This window comes from Mesoplodon bidens (genome assembly GCF_964165515.1).
Source record: "Mesoplodon bidens genome assembly, chromosome: 8".
NCBI lineage: Eukaryota > Metazoa > Chordata > Mammalia > Artiodactyla > Ziphiidae > Mesoplodon > Mesoplodon bidens.
In genome coordinates, this window is record NC_138165.1 from 113218959 (window position 1) to 113237429 (window position 18471).

The window sequence follows — 18471 nt, forward strand, 5'->3', positions numbered from 1 at the left end:
GCAGTGGGAAACGGAATGGGGCCGAGAAGCGCCAGGTGCCCTGCCAGCCATTTGGAACCTCAAGAAGTCCAGGTGAGCCGGCCCTGCAAGGAGGCACCTAGAGGACCCACTCCCACCCAAGCCGGCTGGTGGGGGAGAGGGAGGGTCCAGGCCCCTCGGGACCCACCTCAGGGTGCTCAGTGTCTCATCGTAGTTGATGTCCGCGGGGCTCAGCGCCGCCACCATCGCTGTCCGCGAGTTCCCGCCTGTGGGAGGAGAGCAGGTGGTCCCAGCGGAGGGTCAGCCCCGCTGCTGCGCCCCCCTGCCCTCCCCCCACACAGGTGTAGCCGGGAGGTGAGCAGACAACAGCAGGCGGCCGGCCTCCCTCACCGCGCCGGGCACTTGCTCACTTTTCGTCTGACATTTGGGGTCACATTACAACCAACAGGCCTCCCCCTCCCCATAATAAAGAGAAAAGTTGTGGAGAGTTTTATGGCGTTTACTACAAGGACTGTTTCTGTTCCATAAAAATTTCACTTTTATCCTTCTTACTTGGAATACGTTTCTTAATGTTTCACGTCAGATTCCCAGCTCGGGTCACATGGATCCCAGCATCAGGAAACGCACGGACCCACAGACCTCAGGGACCTGTGTCCCGGGGACCACATCCCCAGGGCGTGGCCTCCACACAGACTGCGAGGTAACGCTGCGAAGGGCTCGGGGTGCCGTGCTGTGAAGGGCCTCCCCACCCACCCTGGGGCGGGACCTGAGTGTGGCCCTGGGGGAGAGGCCTCTGTCCCAGCCGCGTCTCACGTGAAGGGACACTCATTCCTGTGACTCTCGTGTCCTCTCTCGGGGGGCCCACCTGCCCCCAGGGTCTCCCATCTGCCCTCTCCTCCACCGGGAGGCCTGACACTGCACCCGACGCTGGCCCGAGCCGGGGACCAGCTAGGCTGGTTCTGGGGTGCAGGGTCAGCCAGCCGGGGCTCCCACGGCCCAGCCATGCCGCCGAGGAAGGCTGGAGACCCCCAGCTGTCCAGGTCCAACGGGTCAGCCCGGGGCTCAGTTTACATTCCTGGGTGTCAGGTCCCCGCCGAAAGTGTAGGTGGGGAGGACCCCAAGGCCATTCTGGGTGGGAACACATCGGAGTTGGGGCGTTTTGGGCTCCGTCTCTCCATCCGTCTCACTGGCTCAGAGCTCAGGTGGAGGGGAGGAGGGGGAACCAAGCAGCTCCCCAACAGCCAGCCAGAGGGCTCCCCAGAATCACCGAGGCCCAGAGGGTGGGTCCTTGGTCTGGGCGTCACAGCCCTGCGCCAGGAGCGCCGACACTGGCCGCTCAGCTGCAGCCCCGAGGGCTGTCCGGGTCCCCGGGCCTTGCATCGCTGACCTACTGCTGACCATTGGCCCGGGCCCCTGGGAGGACCCCCCGGGCTCGCTGCTCAGCCCGGGAACGATGGGCACCCTCCCAGGCCGGGGAGGACAGGGCGGCGGCCGGGCCGGGTGTCCGATCCGGGTCGGGCGAGTCCTCACCCAGGTTTTCCCGGAGAAGCCAGGTCAGCACCGAATCTCTGTAGGGAATGAAGTCTGTCTTCTTCTTTTTCTTGTTCTGCAGGAGAGGAGCGTCGAAGGTCAGCCCCGGGCCCACCGCAGGGGGAGGGAAGAGGGGGTCAAGCACAGGTGGGCCCCCGCAGTCCAGGCTGCCTGGGGCTCAGGGCGGGCTTGCTCCCAGGGCCTCTCCACGCCTCCCCAAGTCCCAGTGCCTCCGCTCGGGTTGCCGTCAGGGACTTGCTATAGCACGTTCCCTGGCCTCCCCCCTCCTCTGTCGCCGCAGTGTGTCTGGGCCACACGGCCGGCCGAGCCCAGGCGGGCTGATGCCAGTGGCCAGGGCCAGGGCGTCCTCACTCCGCGCCGTCAGAGGGACCAGCGCGAGCCCATCGCCCCACAGACGCCGCCAGCGGCTCTGCTGACCGAGGTCGAGAGGCCCCTCGCCTGCAGCAAGCCCTGCGGGGCCCCTCCCTGTGCACGTGAAGCCGCCTCCGCCTGCGCCAGGCCCGGGCCGTCCCGCCGAAGTGGCTCCGAAGCCCCCACAGCCTGGCCCCCCTCCCCACCCCCTCCCCCGTCAGGACGAGGCTCCCTCAGGCGCCACTAAGTGTGGCACAGGGACTTGCCCACGTCCCTCGTTTGTGCACATTTTTGCTTCAGGAGCGGCTGCTCAGCAGCCGCAGCGGCCCCCAGGGTCCCGTGGGGCGTTCCTCGGGGCGCAGACGCGTCACCCCCGAGGGGGGCCTGCAGGGGCCGCCGCTGGGGGGGTAGGAAATGCCGTGCGGCCCCCCCGCGAGACAGCAGGCGTGGCGGCGTCTGGCCACCAAAGCGCAGCTTCTTTCCCACTGCCAACTTGGTGGGTGCAAAGCCTCCACTTCCACCTCGGGTTTTGATCCTTTGACCCCTGAGGGTGAATTCTCGGCCACGTTTGTCGAACTCCTCGTTCCCGTAGTAAATGCCCCACGGTCACCCGGTCACCCCATGAGGAGCCCAAGCGGCGCCCCTGACTCGGTGGCTCCCTCAACGTCCCTCCCTCCCTCCACTCCGCCGGCCCGGCCGCGAGCGCCTCGGCTCCAGGACCTTCGCCACCCTGACCCCCGGCCGCCCCTCCCGCCAGCGGCTCCTCACACGGCAGCCCGAGGGCGCATCCAGCTGCAGACAGTCCTCCTGAGCCTGCGGCCAACCCGTGGCCGCTTCCGCTAAATCACAGCCAGCTGCTTCCCGATGACACTGCGGGGCGGCTCAGGCCCGGCCCTCTGGCCTCGTCGCCCACGGGCCCCCGCGCTCCCGGCTCCAGGCGCTGAGCCCCAGCGCTGGTCTCGCTCTGCTCCTGCACGTCTCCGTCGCGGCTCCTCACAGTCCCGTCCCGGCTCCCCACACAACTTCTTACCCAGTTCCTCACACTTCCTCTCGCACCTCCACAGTCTCTCACAGGCACACCAGCTCCTCCCAGTTCCGCTCAGAGCTTCTCAGAGCTCCCCAGGTGCCTCGCATACTTCCACACGCCTTCTCACACGTCCCCGCACAATGCCACCCGCATGTCCCTCACAGGTCCTCGCACCATCTCACACACTTCCTCTCACGTTTCCACCGTTCCCCAGAACCGCACGCTTCCTAACGATTCTGCGCGCAGTTGCACGTGTTCCCACACGCGCCTCACAGCTTCTTGCACAGGCCCCTCCCAGGTCCTCGCACTGGTCCTGGTCCCTCCCCACGCTGTTCCTCTCACAGCCCAGGCTCCGCCCGGCTCTCCCACCGCCACACGCAAGACCCCACGCCTCCTCCCGCGGCGGGTCCACGCCTAGCTCCTCCCGCGGCTCCTCACAGACCCCCCACAGCTCCCGCTGGGCCGCAGCTTCCCTCGCTCCCTCACACAGGGTCCCTGCGCAGAGCAACCCGCCTGCAGCCCAGCCCCGCACGCGGCTCCTCCGGTCCCGCGGCCCCCGCACACACCGCCCGCGCCCGTCGCCCGTGGCCCTTCAGGCTTCGCACAGCTGCTCGCAGCGCCCAGAGTCCCTCCGCCTCCTCAGAGCCACCCGCTCACTTCCCCCAACACGGCCACGCTTGCCTGCCATTCGCCACACTGCCCGTCACGCAGGTCCTGCGTATTCGCCCCCGAAGCTGCTCACGGTTCCTCTCGCAGCTCCCCCGGGGCCGCGGTGCCCCGCGCCCTCTCCGCTCCTCACAGGGCCCCGCCCAGCCCTCCCGGGAGCCCCGCCCCGCCCCGCCCCGCCCCTGCACGGCTTCTTCTCACAGCTCCGCGCACACGTCCACGCGGTTAGCTCCTCTCAGACCTGCACGCGGCTCCGCTCGAGCCTTCTCACAGCTCCCAGCGCCCGACTCCCCTCCCCGCTCCTCACGCAAACCAAGCTCTTCCCACCTCAGTGCCTCACACCGCTCGGCGGGCTCCCCAGCTGCAGGGTGAGCGCCCACCGGGTGCTCCTCAGCCCCCAGGCCCCAGCCCCGGAGCGGCCTCGCCCACGACGCCCCCGCCCCCCAGGCAGGCTGACGAGAGGCCACCCTCCTGCTCAGGGTCACCGTCCTTTACGAGGCTCCTCCCGTTCGTTCACCACGATCTCATTTCCCGCCATCTCTCATCCACCCCCGCGGCGCTGCTCTCCCCGCACCGGCACCGGCGCCGGCCCAGCTCGGATCGGGGCTGGTGTGGCCCACGGCGGCCCTGCTTCTCAGGCTCCCCCGCCACCCGACCAAGGGGGCTGAGACCCCCCCACTCCCTGAGAAGCGAGGAAAGAAAACGCTTACCTTGTTGGGCCCAGAGTCCTGCAGAGGCAAAGACAGAGTCTGAGGACAGAGCTCGCTGGGCCCAGGGGCAAAGGGGTGGGAGGAGCCCAAGCACAGCCCGAGCCCCCCTCACCACACTGCCTACCCTTCACCGCCCACCAGGCCCAGCCCCTCACCCCGAGGGTCCCTGCTCCTCCTGACAGCCCGGGGGGGCCACCCAAGGTCACTGCCCCGCCCACAGCCCAAGGCCACCCCCAGGGCCCTGTGGGGAGGTGGCACATCCCCATTTCACAGGTGGGACAACTGAGGCTCAGTAGAGTGACACCGTCGTGGCTCCATCTCCAAGCCTCCAGGCTTTTCTGTGAACCTGGCCCCACAGCAGGGACAGGTGGCCACTCCCGGCATCCCCCCAGCAGGGCAGGATGGAGGTGCCCGCTGTCCCCCCACCCCCGAGTCCACCTGATCGCAGCACATGGAGCCCGCTCACCATCTCGGCCAGCGCGGAGATGACCTTGCCCAGGGTGGTCAGGGACTTGTTGATGTTGGCTCCCTCCTGCGTAGGGAAGATGAGGCCGGGCGTCAGGAGGCCTCAGGCCCCTCGCTCCGGCAGGACCGGGCCTGAGCCACTCGGCCCTGATGGAGACCCAGCACCCAGCCCTCCACCGTTGACCCTCCCCGCTTCCCCGTCCCACGAGAGCAGGAGCAAAGGGGGTGCCCACCCGAGGCCGGCCCGCCTCCCCCGCCACCAGGGTCTCGGTCCTTGCGCCCCGCCGCCCCCTGGTCCTGGAGCCGCTGGGCGTCAGGCCCCGCTGGCAAGTCGGTGGGGACCCTGGTGGGGGGTGTCCCTACCTTGAGGCGCGTGCCCTTGGCCCCTGTGGAGTCGGCCCGCTCGCTCCCGGCCAGGTCCACCAGGCTGATTTTGCTCACCTGCGGGGACACGTGTGTCACGTGCCGGAGCTGCGGCGCTGCGTGGGCCCCTGCCTCCCCTGGGTGCAGCCTGCAGGGCCCCCCCCTCCCCGGGGCCGGAGCGCCCCACCCTGTGGAGCCCAGCAACTCTGCTCCCAGCTCTTCCTGTTCTCCTCTGAGGAGGAGGCCACCTTCCCTGGGAGGCTGCACGGCCTGCCCCAGCACCTGGCACCAGCTGCTCCCTGCCTGCTGGCCGCTCTTCACCCGCACGTCACTGTCACTACCACCCGTCCCACAGACCAGGCTCGTCGTGTGGTGGGATGTGAACCTGGCTCCGGAAGCCCCTTCCCCCACTGCCCACTGCCCCCGGAGCCGCCCGGGCACCGGGCAGGGGCCCCCTCCCCAGCACTTGCCCAGCCCAGGCTGGGCAGCCACATGCACCCAGGGAAGCCCAGGGCTGCGGGCAGGAGTCGCCTGGTGGGCCCGCCAGCTGCCCTGAGCCCGAGGGGTGGGAGCTGCAGGCAGCCCGCAGCCAGGCCCCCGGGAGGACGGCGCCAGGCCGGGGTGACCCGGCATCATCAGGGACTGAGCACCCCGACCTCCGCCCAGCCACTCTGCGGACCCCAGGGTGCTGCCCCCGGGAGCAGGGCCTGGCTGGCAGGGTGGCGATGGGGGGTGCCCAGTCAGAGAAATCGAGATGCTTAGGGTCAGAGCCACGGAGGGCGCCCGCCCTACTGCCCCTGCAGCGCCCACAGTCAGCGTGTCTGGACAAAGGCCCCAGGAGACGAGGCCCCTGCCTGGGTCCACTGACAAGGCCAAGGCTCATGGGAAAGGCATCTGGGGCGGGGGCAGTGGGCGGGGCCGCTCAGCACAACCTCTCCTTTGTGCTCACAGATGCCGGCGCCCACGGGGTGAGGGGCACCCGCAGCCTGCACCAGGGCCCACGGTCAGCCTGTGACGGGCATCACAACCTGCGGCCTTCGATACCGCCCTCCAAGGGCCCCCGAGGCGTCTCCAGCCAGTGGGGCTGCCCTGGAGACGTCCCTCCTTGGGCCTACAGTCTCCACCATAACTGCCTGGCAGGAGGCTGTTCCAGGGTCCACGGCCCCTCCACTCAGTCCCTTCCCCACCCACATGGCGCCAAAAACCGAGAAGAGGTGGCCTCGCAGGCCTGGCCAGCCCCTCACCGAGGCCCGGGCTGGGCAGGCAATGGTCCGCACCCATGCCTCATGGGCCAGCATCCGGCTTGGCCTCCTCGCCCGCCTGACCGGCCCAACCCAGTCCCCGACCCGGGGCCCCGCCCACCGAGGCTGAACTCACTTTCTCTGTGGTGATGTTGGTCTCTGCATCGTGGCGCTTCTGCGTGAAGATGATGTTGAAGACAGCGTGGGAGCGGCTGCTGGTCTCGTTCATGTTCGTGGCCGCCACGGTCCTGGGGAACAGAAGCCACACGCGGTCACCCAGTGTCCCGTGGTCGGGCGTGAGGGCCGCTGATGCTGCCAGCCCACTTAACCAGGTCACTAGACGTCAGGTCCCTGGGCTCCCGGGGCCACCCTGCCCGGCCTGGTGGCGACCGTGCCTCTTGTAGAGCTTGGGTGGGGCCCACACTGCCTGCCCGCTGTGTTCAGTGTGGCTCCTTCGGCCCCCAACTCGAGTCTGGCACTCGGGGCCCCATGACTGGGGGTGCCCTGCTTCCAGGGGCTGAGCAGAGCTCCCTGGGCGGAGGCCTGAAGGCTGTGACATGGAAAGGCCCCCAGAAGGGAAAGGGGGCTCTACTGTCCATCCACACCGGCCGATCCGGGGAGGGCCAGCACGGCCTTTGGGGAGAAGGCCCGAGGCTGCCGAGCGGAGGCCAGTGGTTGGTCCTGATGTCGCTGCCGTGCAGAGCCCCCAGGGAAGCCCCCAGGCTGGGCTCGCTGTCCGACAGCTGCCTCCACAGAGGTGGAAGAGCCCCCGGGGACCTCTACTGAGTGCGGGTAGGCCACTGGCCAGGGATCCTCACCCTCCCGAGAGTCCCTGTGTGGCAGAAGGCAGGGGGACTGTTGCCGTGACAACCAGGGCAGACCCTCCTAGGCTGGGAGGCCCGGAGCAGCGTGGTCACGGAGACCAACAGCGCGTGGCCGGTGGCACCTTGTGGCCGACCCTCCCCACATGCCCCTGTCCAGAGGGGCATCTGCCCTCCAAGCAGGCAGGGCTGGTCCTCACAGCCTGGCCCCACCCAGGGCAGCCACCGCCCCCCAGGGCGCACAGCCTGACCCCCCACGAGGAGCAGACCCTGTGTGGGCGACAGCGTCCCCTTCCCGGGGGAGCTGGAGGCCACCATGGGCTGGCATGTGCCCTGGATGTCCTTAGGCCCACAAGGCCCACACCTCCATGGGGGCCGCTGGACAGACCCCATGGGGATACCAACAGGCGCCCCAAGGACAGGTGTCCCTCGGAGAGACTCGGAGTTGCGCGGGTGGTAGGGGGAGGGCAGGGAGGGTGGGCGCGTCACCCCGCACACACCGGGCCTTGTTCCCCGAGTCCATGAGGTCCTGGATGTCATTGTAGGAGGTGACGGCCAGCTTGGACAGGTCCTCCACGTAGGGCCCCAGCAGCGGGTGCTCCCTCACGCGCAGGTTGCCCTTGTTCTTGGGGTTCAGGAGGTCACGGACACGCTCGCAGTATATCTCCATGTAGCTGACCTGCGGGGCAGCGATGACATCAGGGACCTCTGAGGTGGGGGGAGCACACGGTGCGCTCCAAGCCACCTGGTGCGGCCAGGCCCCCCGCACGAATGTCAGTGAGGGGGTCAGCCCACCCCCTGCCTGGCCCTCCCCATGCACAGCCATGGCGGGGGCTCACCCAACGCGGTCACACTGGGGTCACCCGGGCCATGGCTCAGCCTGGGCCACGCAGCTCGGAGCAGCTGCTCAATAGACACCGCAGGGCGGACACTGCCCCTCGTTCCTGTGCCCGGCGTGGGCTGGCATGTCTGCAACATGCACGCATGAATGACAAGCTAAGGGCACAGACCAGTGGCGGGCACTGGCTTTAAATCAGTAAAGCCACGTTCTGAGGGACAGGTGACGGAGAGCCCTACCTCCACAGAGTAGGACATGTTGTCGTTGGTGGTGTCGTTGATTCGGGAGAAGAGGTCCTCACAGAGCTGCAGGGACACAGCACACCACCAGACGTGAGGCTGGGCTGTGCCCAGAGCCTCACCCCTCGAGGTGCCGTGGCTCCTGCAACCCAGGCCGGACTCTCCTCTCCTGCACCCTCCCAATCCACCTTAAAGGCACCGAGACGGCCTGTAGCCAAGGAGCCACTGTCTTCTGCTAACTCGGGGGCCCCCCAGCCGATGTCTGATCCTCTCCTGCTCCTCACACCATCCTTGCCTGCATGAGGTGGAGGGTCTGCCATGCTACAGACCACCCAGCATTCTCCCCTGCCCTGACCAGGTCAAGTACTGACCAACTCAGGTTCAGAGACCCACCCCGTAGGCGTCCCCTTGTCCCGGGCCTCTCCCTGCCGGGACCACCAGCCCTCACAGCCCTCCCAGGGAAGGTCTGCCCCTACCAGCGGCTGTCCCAGCCTCCCTGTCTTATGTGTGTGACCATGGTGGGCACTGCCCAGGGCTGGGGCCCTCCCGCAGCTCCCCATCCGCGGATCTGGGTCTCCAGCCTCTTCACGGCCCATCTGCCCCACGCTGCCCCTCCTGCCCTGACCTCCCCCGCCACCCCCACGCTTTACCTTCCCTCCCAGCCCTCTGCTCTCCCGGTTCTCAGCTTGCGCTCCCCTGCCTGTCCTGCCCTCACCGGGTCCCCCACCCCGCCCCCACCCCGCATGCCTGAGGGATGATGCCCTGCTGGTCCTTCTCCTGCTTGCCCATCATGGTGTAGGACTTGCCGGCCCCGGTCTGCCCGTAGGCGAAGATGCAGACATTGTAGCCCTCGAAGGCATGCTGTAGCATTTCCTCGCCAATGTCGCGGTACACCTGCTTCTGCGAGGCGTAGTTCATGTCTTCCGGCTGCATGACAAGGAGGGCAGCAGCTACAGGAGGCTGGGCCTGCCGTGCTGGGCTCTCGGCCCACGATGTTCACGGAGGGCCTCCGGGCGCCAGGGCCAACACCGCGGGGAGGGACACTCCCTGGCCCACCCACTCACAGGAGACCCGGAGAGGGGAAGTAATCCTGCCTGGGCGGCAGCTTCCGGAGGGAAGGGTGGGAGGAGCCAGCCAGTCTAGGGCCAGACGGAGTGGAAGGGCATTGTAGTAGCGGGAAGAGCACGCGCAAAGGCTCAGCGGTGGGAGTCCATGACGTGGTGCTCAATGTAGCAGCCGTGGGGGTGACGAGGTGGGGCTGGAGGGGCAGCAGGGCAGGGCCCAAGGAGTCCATGGTCTGGGCTATCAGCCCTGGACGCTGTCCTGAGGACAGCGGTCACGTTAGACAGGCCCAGGGTTACCCTGACGACCTGAGAGGAGGGGCTGGATGGGGACGGTGAAATGGGGAGCCCTGGGGCCATGCCGGGGCCAGGCAATCAGAGGTGTGACCCACGGTGGGCCCTGGCCCTGGGGCCGGGGGCCTGGATACCTTCTAGGAGGCTGGGGGATGGGAGGACTGGTGTAGACCAGATGGGGGATGTGGAGGCGCAAAGTCTGGGGGTCTCCCAGGCTCCAGGGGGTGGGGGAGGGCACGCAGGGGCTGGTGCCAGGTGGGCAGCTTCAGCTTCGGAGACCGAGCTTGGGGTGTCTGGGGAACAGGAGAGGCTGGCAGGCAAATGGTTGTACGGCTAGGACCCTGGGAAACTGCCCACAGTGGGCTGATGGCCCCTTGGTCCCTGCTGCCGCTGGGCACAGTGTGTGTCACAGCTCAAGGTGACCTTCCACACACAAGGCGACTTAGGAAAGCAGGCCCCTCCCCACAGGTCTCACACGGGTGCCCCCACCTCCCAATCAGCCCTGCAGAGGAGCAGGGTGGTCCCTCGCCCCATTGGCGCAGAGAGGTCAAGGGATTGGCTGAGGGCCGCACAGTGAGCAGGGCTGAGCTGGCACCCACACGGCAGCAGCCCACCCAACTAGACCCCCAGCCCTGGGCTTACCGAGGTGTGTGACCAGTAGGAATAGTCGAAGCTGAAGCTCTTGGGCATCTCCTTGGGCTGTTTGGGGTTAACGATGGCTGCAGGGAGGGGACAGGCATGGTGCTCAGCGCTGTGCTGCAGGGACAGGCTGACCCTGGATGTGCCCGCCCGAGAGGGACCCCAGGGCAGGGAGGTGGGGTCCTCAGAGGCCTTGGCCCCAACAAAGCCAGCCCCCCTACCAATGGGCAGGGACAAGGGCCCTGTTTCCAGGCAGATGAGCCATCTCTGCCCCCTACTCTGTCTGACCTCCCCCCGCCCCCCGCCAAGGCAGCCCAGAGCGGTCCCTTGGTGCAGGCACTGGGTCAGACCTCGAGCCCCTGGCCCATCCCACCTCTCGGGTCCACACTCCGCTCGCCCCCGCCAGCCCAGGTCTATCTTGTCTGCTCTGCATACAAGTGCTGGGAGGCACAGCACAGTCACAGCCGCGTCCCTGCTGCTTTGGGGCCCCATCACGCCCGCATGCTCCTCCGTGTCCGGGCCGTGCTGGCTGTCCCCCCGCAGGGACACCACACGTATTCCTCCTCCTACCGGGGCACCTGCAGGTCCCATCCAGGTTGCTCTCAGGGACTGTGGGACTGTCCTCTGCTCAGGTCCTCCCCCACCCCATCCCCCTCCTCCAGCAGCTGCACCTGGGCTGGCGGGAGGCGGTGCTCACGAAACGTCGGTTCATCAAAGGAGGAGCAATGCCGCCGGCACACACCGCCGGGCCTGCCGAGCGCCCCGGGAGCCCCCCAGGCAGGGCTGAGGCATCCCATGTTCGCCAGGCCCTGGACTGGTCTCGGCTCCCCGAGGCCCGGACCCAGCAGGCAGCGGGTCTTTGGTGGCTGGGCAGAAGGGGCTGCGGCCCCCGCGCCCACCAGGCTGCCCTCTGGGACAGTCTGAACACCCAATGCCTGTGTTGATAGAGGACCCCAAGGACCCCCGAGGGCCCACCTGGCCGGGAGTTTTCACCTCCACCAGGGACTTGGGCCATCCTGGTGGGAGAGGGCTCCAGGCCACCACCCTACCTCATCCCATCTGAGGACCACGTTCCCCCCACCTACTTGGAGATGAAAGACATGTCTGCCAACCCCTTGGACTGGCTTTCCTCAGCTGCAGTGGGCTGGGGGCCTCGCCCCTCTGGAATCCAGGACCCCCCCACCCTTCCCCACCAGCGCGTGTCCAGGGTGACCTGTAACTCACACCAAGAGAACAAGCCCTGGCCCTGTTGCAGGCTGAATTATATCCCCTCAAAATTCACATGTTGAGTCCTAACCCCCAGGACCTCAGAATGTGACCTTATTTACATACTTGCAGAGTAACTGGTAAGGATGAGGTTATACTGGGGTCAGGTGGGCCCTAATCCAACATGACTGGTGTCTCATAAAAGGGGAGATTTGACGCAGACACACACGTAGGGTGAAGGCCATGTGGAGGGGGAGGGGGAGGCTGGGATGGTGCTTCTACAAGCCAGGGGATGCCGGCATTGCCAGAAAACCACTAGGGGCTGGAGAGAGGCAGGGAATGGATTCTCCCTCTGGACCTCAGAAGGCACCAACCCGGTGACACCCTGATCGGGGACTTAACAGCCTCGGGAACTGCCGTCTAAGCCGTCCCGTCCACGGCGCTCTGCTCTGGAGCCCTGGGACGCTGGGACTCCCACCGGCCTCGCCCCACTCGGCAGCTGCCCTGGGCCACGGCTTGGCGGGCAGGAGCTGACCGGCTCTGGGTCCCAGACCCCAGGCTTGATGGGCTCTGGGAGATGACCCGGCACCCTTGGGAGGCCGGCAGGAGGGAGTAGGTGACTGACCATCACAGCCCTTTCTTTGGAGCCGAGAGGGGGTCATGTCCATGCTGGCTCCAGGAGTGAGGCTGAGAGGAGACCTCGCCGTCCCGGTTTCAACTCCTCCAGAACCTGAGCGCGGTAATGCCGGCGCCACGGAAACGACAATCACGGCGTCTCCGAGCGCAGGCAGCCTGGGCAGGGCCCCCGACGGCGCCCACCCGTGCCCCACCTCCGTGCACCTCCTCCGCCCACCCCACCCAGCCGCTGCTGCTCGCGGGCTGCGACACCTGCCCCCGGCGCTGACCTTGCTCTGACTGTGTCCTGGTGCCGGGGCGTCTGCTGTGTGCCCTGTGTGCACCGGGAGCTCCCTGAGGACCCCCCACCAGGGACGGGGCATGGATGTGCTCAAGGAACGCTGGGTGGGCAGGGGACAGCCGGCTGCGCGGGTCAGCGACTGCGGAGTGGGCCACGAGGAGAGCCCACCGCGGGGACCACCCGGCAGAGCTGCTCCGGCCCGTGGGAGCTGCTGCCGCCTGCCCCCTCCTCCTCGGGCGGGGTCCCCTGGTGCGGCTCTGACCCCCGCCCTGGTCCTGACCCCCAGGTGTCCTGCGGGGGTCCTGGGGCGTCTCCGTCGTCACAGATGGGGCTCTGAGCTCCAGAGGGGATGGCGCTCCCCAGGGTCCACCCCAGGCCTGCTCTCCACCGGCACCTCTGAGCCTTCACCAGGGCGACCTGCCTGGACTAGGGCTGGACGGGCAGCCGCCTGTCAGCACTGAGGCGATCTGGTGGGGAGGGGCTTCCCGGGCAGCTCTCGGGTCGCTTCCTCCATGGGTTTGAGGAGGGGGACGGGACCGCGGGCTGTTGAGCGGGGGGCTCCGTGCCCTCCGCCCCTGCTGCAGGAGCGCAGAGGGACAAAGGCGACAGCTGTGAGGGCCCAGCTTGAATGGGGGGCGGGAGCAGCAGGGAAGGAGCTAAGCAAGGGAAGCCGTGTTCTCGGAGCCTGAAGCCCCACAGCCGTGTGCTGCGCCCGCCCTTCCGGGAGCCGTGGCCCAACTCTGAGGAATTCCATGGGTCTGTGGTTAAACCCTGGGTAGCTTACAACTGTCCGTGGGGAGAGCACTGACACCACGGAAATCGGCAAACAGCGGTGTGTGTGTGTGTGTGTGTGTGTGTGTGTGTGAGAGAGAGAGAGAGAGAGAGAGAGAGAGAGAGAGAGAGAGAGCGAGGGGCCTCGCTAAAACTGAGACCAAGACCTCAGTGTCAGGAGCCTCAGGGACGTTCTCTCAACATGGGGCCTGTGCCGGTCCTCATGAACCCTCAGTGAGGGCTCTCCGGACGGTGGGACGGCTCCTCCCACTGACCTGATTGGCCCCCACGCTCCACACCCCCGGCAAGGCCCCCCACGCCCATCACTGCCTGCCTGACTGCGATCTGTGGCCCTTGTCACCGGCCTGTCTAGTTCCATCTCCGTGGCCCCACTGGAACGTCACCCCCAGGGCGGTGAGAGCCTCTGTTCTGCTCCCCGGGGCCCGATGCCAGGAGTGGAGCCTGGCGTAGGCTGGAGCTCAGTGATGTTCGAGACGTGGACGTGGAGGGACCCCCACCTTCCCCTCCCGTGTGGTGACGTGTGCTGACCTGACCCCACCAAGCCTCGTTTCCCCACCTGGGCCGTGGGAGCATCCTCAGCCCCGAGGGGCTCAGGCAGCCCTAACCCTAACCCTGCAAGTGGAGAGCCCGTTGCAACTCTCAGGGGTGACCCCCGGGGAGAGGCAGCTCAAGGCAGGGAGCACCAGGGGCACCTTGGCCTGGGGCCAGCCAGTGACGGCAGGCCCCCAGCACCCTCGGCCGAGGCTGCTGACCAGGACTCCGCTGGCCCCCAGGGCCCCTCCTTTGACACCACGTGTGTGGAGCCATTCCTCTAATAGAAAGGCCTGCACCGCGTCACCACCTCCTGGCAAAACCGAGCTCCCTTCTGTGGACTCCCAGGCCCAGTCTCACTGTATTTGGACCCAGAACATTCTAGAATAGTGATGGCAAATGGGGCCGACTTCTCAGATGGGTTAGGTTTTGAGACCACACGGGGGCTGCTGGTCAGGAGGGTCCCGGTGGACCTTCCAGAACGGTGGTCCATTCCCTGAAAACACACACCGGGCCCAGCTTGCCAGGGTCCAGGAGGAAGGCTGGGGGCCTGGCCCTGAAGGCATCGCCCTGTGGTTTGGGGCGGGTCCCTCCCCTCCAGGCACTGTCCTGGGTTGAACAGTGTCCTCCCGGAACCTCAGACTGTGACCTTATTTGGAAGTAGGGTCCCCACGGTGGGACAGGAGCACACGTCACGTACAATCTGGTCAGCTCACAGAATTGCTAGATTCGCTGTGTTTCAGATGAAGAGTGCTGTTATCGAGGCCATGATTACAGGGTAAGAATTTAAACTGACTTTTAAGTGTTTCTAATTTCTGTGTCACAGTGGAGATTCCAGGTGGCACGTTCAGAGAACTGGGGTCTCCTGCTGTGCCCCTCGTTTTGAGATTCAAGGAGTATGTCACCACCCCCGCTGGCAGGGCTGGCCAGATCAGTTCCTACCCTGACAAAACGGTCATGAGCTGCTGCCCAAATCCAGCTCCTATGAGCATCTGCCTCAGGTCGGCTCTGGAGCCGCCTGCCCTGCCCTAGCCCCTGTCGAGGACCTCCAGGAATAAAGGTCACCCTGCCCTCTGACGCCACTCCTCAGGCAGGCTTCCCTGTGCTGAGGGCGGCCTCTCTCTCTGTGTCTGTCTGTCTCTCTCTGTCATCTCTCTCTCTGTCTTTCTGTCTCTCTATTTCTTTCTGTCTCTCCCTCTCTCTCTCTCTCTGTTTCTCTCTCTCTCTGTCTCTCTCTCTCTCTCTCTCTCTGTATCTCTGTCTCTATCTCTGTCTCTATCTCTCTCTCTGTATCCCTCTATCTCTCTGTCTCTGTCTGTCTCTACCTCTCTCTCTGTCTCTATCTCTGTCTCTATGTCTCTCTGTCTCTGTCTGTCTCTCTGTCTCTCTCTCTGTCTCTCTCTGTCTCTGTCTCTCAGGCCCCAGGATCAGAAGTTCCCCTGAGTGCAGCCCACCATCACCTCCAGCTGTTTGCTTCCGTGACACCTGCCCCACCCTGTCCTGGACCGCCCCCAAGTTCCAGGGGAGACACGGGGTCTGCCTCTGATCCCTCTGTTCTTTCTGTCCATTCTACAGGCTCCCGTAGGGTTTGGTCACCTGTGAGGCCCTCAAGCCAAGACCCCCAGCTACTGTCTAAGGTGGCGACTATGCCGCTGGGGCCTGACCCAGCATGGATGGGGATTCACAGCCACTCCTGATGTCCTGGGTCACCCAACAGTGACGTGGCCGCAACCCTATCAGCTCCTCGTGCAGATGCCGCCTGCCCACCCAGGGTCACGCTCCCACCCGGGGTCACAGTCCCTGGCTTCCCACCTTAAGGCTTGAGTCACACCTCCTGAGCACTTTCTCCAGCCTCGAGGGGGCCAGACTGGAGACACAAGAAAGCCAGGACCTGGACGGACCCTCCACCTGCGCTGGGCAGCCGCTTCCTGGGGAGGACACCCCAGAGGTGCACTCTGTATTCAGAGGGTCCCAGCGAGCTGAGCCCCGGCTGCCCGTGGCGGCCACCTGCTCACCTGCTGCTTCGTGGCTTCTGCACCCCCGCAGTGCATCCAGGGACCACCTCCCACATAAGCTCTTGGCACCCAAATCCTCATCTCAGTTCTGCTTCCAGGGACCAAGCAGAGGCAACACTACTCACAAGAGTCACTAGGAGCCCCCAGATATGCCCCACAGACCCCCCCCATTGGCTCTGAGCGGGGCCTCCACAGCCTGCTCCAGGGCCTCCTGCACAGACCCCCAGCCATGCCCAAAGCCTCAGCCCCTCAACAGGCCTAGGGATGCAGCTGCCATCAGCCCTGAGCGCCCTCCCCTGGGGCAGCCCCTCCCTCCAACCTGGTAGATGACAGAAGGGGTGGGGTTACTTAGGTGCGGGCCAGGCCTATCCTCCTCCTACACCCCGAGGTCCGCTCGGTGCGGCTCACACCACCGGAGCCTGCGGTGACGGCAGCCGCTCCAAGTGCAAACGTCCCAGCTGAGCCCCGCCAACCCCACAGCTGGGAGAGAGGACGGCGAATTCTTGCTCTAAGTCACCAAGCGTGGAGGTGGGCTCTTGACCAGCAGGGGATGACCCAAACACTGGTTTGACTTCCAGGGGACCCCAAACAAGCCCTCTAACCTACAGTGTTAGAAGCAAGGATGCCGGCTCCCTCTGTGGGTAAGGGTGGGTGGAGCCAGGGAGGGGGGCTTCCGGGTGCCGGCATCGCTCTGATCTCAGCAGCGGGGTGCTGCCGAGAACTCCTTGAGCTGCACACTGGGCTATGTCCACTCTTCTGCAAACGTGCCCCAACTCAGGACAAAGTCTGTGGCGCCAGAAAGAGCAAGGGGAGGCTCGGGGCTAAGTCCTCTCTGCTGCTCTGGCAGCCAGGTCCTGTGCAGTAGAGGGACCCTGGAGGCCATGCCTGTCCTCTTGACCTTCTCAAAATGGCCATTCTGTCTCTTACTACTCCCTGTTCATCCTGTTGACCCCAGGCCTCCTACTTCTCAGAAAGGCTTGAGATGACTTACAATTAGAAACAAAACAAAAGAGCAGACAAAGTAAAAAGCAGCTGAAACAAGACAAGAAATCAGGAACCTTGTGCCCTGGGTTGAAAAGTGGCCCCTGTCTACCCAGAACCTCAAAATGTAAGAAACAGGGTCTTTGAAGATGTAATCAGTTGTTGAAATGAGGTCATACTGGATTAGGGTATGTCCAGTGGTCAGTGTCCTTATCAGGTCACACAAAGACACAGACATGCAGGGAAGAAGCCACGTGATGACAGAGCAGAGATTGGGGTGATGCAGCCGCAGGCCAACCTGGCGGCCACAACTGGAAGCCACAAGAGGCAGGAAGGATCTTCCTCTAGAGGAGTGTGGCCCTGTCAACACCTTGGTTTTGAACTCTCGCCTCCACAACTGTGAGAAGATAAATTTCTGTTGTTTTAAGCCACCCAGTTTGTGGTCATTTGTTACTGCAGTCCCAGGAAACCAACACCCGGGGCGGACAAGGAGGGAGCCAGGGCCGGGAGGCCCAGGACCCATGGCCCCGAGGGACCAGCAGCAACGGCAATCCCATCGCAATACTCACTGGTGGTGCTTCCGGACATCTGGATGATGCACTTGGAGTCGCGGCTCATTTCTCGGGAATTGAAGGGGCGGACGCGCACCGCCACCTTCACCGAGGCCCCAGCCATCTCTGCGGCCTTCGTGGGTCACTCCTAGTGGCGGCGGGAGCCCCAGCAGGCACGGGGGACACCTTGGGAAAAAGGGAGACGTGAGTTAGAAACAATATCCAAAAAGGCAGAACAGATGTTTCTGGCTGGCAATGACAGGGGCTAAATGACACCTGCTCGGATAACCAGTCCACAAGGAAGAGGAACGGAGCAGGGCAGCTGCAGGTGAGAAATGCCACGAGTTTTAGGGAAGAAAGCCAACGGGATGAGAGGAGCCTAGGAAAGCTGGAACCTAACAAGAAACAGCCGATTCGCTCTCTGGGATCCGGAAAGACTCCAGGTGCCTCTGAAGGTCAGAGGCTGTGTGGGACCGAAAACAGGTGTTTGTGGAAAGTTAGCAGAGGGAGCGTCAGGCCATGTCATGGGTTAAATGGTATCCCTTGAAAATTCACATGCTGATTCCTAAACCCCGGGACCTCAGAACGTGACCTTATTTGGGGACAGGGTCCTGGCACTGTAACTGGTTAAGATGAGGTCCCACTGGAGTGAGGTGGGCCCTGCCCAGGGTGACCAGTGTCCTTATAAAAGGAGATGCACACAGGGAGAGTACCACGTGAAGACAAAGACAGAGGTCTACAAGCCAAGGACTGGGGGTAAACCGCCAAAAGGCAGGAGAGAGGCAGGCAATGGTTCTCCCCCACGGCCTTGGAGGGAACCACCCTGCAGATCTGGGACTTCCAGCCTCCAGACTGTGAAACAATACATTTCTGTTGTCTAAGCCCTCAGTCTATGGTACTTTGTTACTGCAGCCCCAGCAGAGTAATGAAGATTCCGAGACCACCATCCCCACCCGGTGAACGTCCAGGACCTGCCCCCTCCATGCCACCATCAGGCAGGAGGCCAGAGGCTACCCTCTGGGAGAGTGAGGCTTGGTCCAGCCTGGAGTTCTGAGGACCAGCTGAAGGTGGGTATGAAAAGCCCAGTGAAGATGCCCAGTAGTGGGGGACCCCAGCCTCCTCCTCCTGCTGCAGGGCCCCCACCTGCTGGCTGCCAGGGAAGAGGGCAGGGTTCTCTACTGGGGAAACTGAGCAGGACCACAGCCTCTAGCAAGCAATACAGAGACTAAAACAA

General features: G+C 65.0%; 1 protein-coding gene across 4 annotated transcripts in view; it reads right to left on the reverse strand.

Annotated features, from left to right (window-relative positions):
• KIF1A (kinesin family member 1A) overlaps nucleotides 1-18471 on the reverse strand; it is an 89187-nt gene that overhangs the window by 52139 nt on the left and 18577 nt on the right. For all 4 annotated transcript variants that reach the window (XM_081241671.1, XM_081241670.1, XM_081241669.1 and 1 more), the window contains exons 2-12: nucleotides 17256-17423; nucleotides 10249-10325; nucleotides 8999-9178; nucleotides 8252-8317; nucleotides 7675-7853; nucleotides 6490-6601; nucleotides 5113-5190; nucleotides 4751-4816; nucleotides 4285-4302; nucleotides 1510-1585; nucleotides 167-245 (exon numbers count right to left, since the gene is read on the reverse strand). In XM_081241671.1, coding sequence (XP_081097797.1) covers nucleotides 167-245; nucleotides 1510-1585; nucleotides 4285-4302; nucleotides 4751-4816; nucleotides 5113-5190; nucleotides 6490-6601; nucleotides 7675-7853; nucleotides 8252-8317; nucleotides 8999-9178; nucleotides 10249-10325; nucleotides 17256-17361 — 1037 coding nt within the window. In that variant the 5' untranslated portion in view covers nucleotides 17362-17423. The remainder of the gene's footprint in view (nucleotides 1-166; nucleotides 246-1509; nucleotides 1586-4284; nucleotides 4303-4750; nucleotides 4817-5112; nucleotides 5191-6489; nucleotides 6602-7674; nucleotides 7854-8251; nucleotides 8318-8998; nucleotides 9179-10248; nucleotides 10326-17255; nucleotides 17424-18471) is intronic.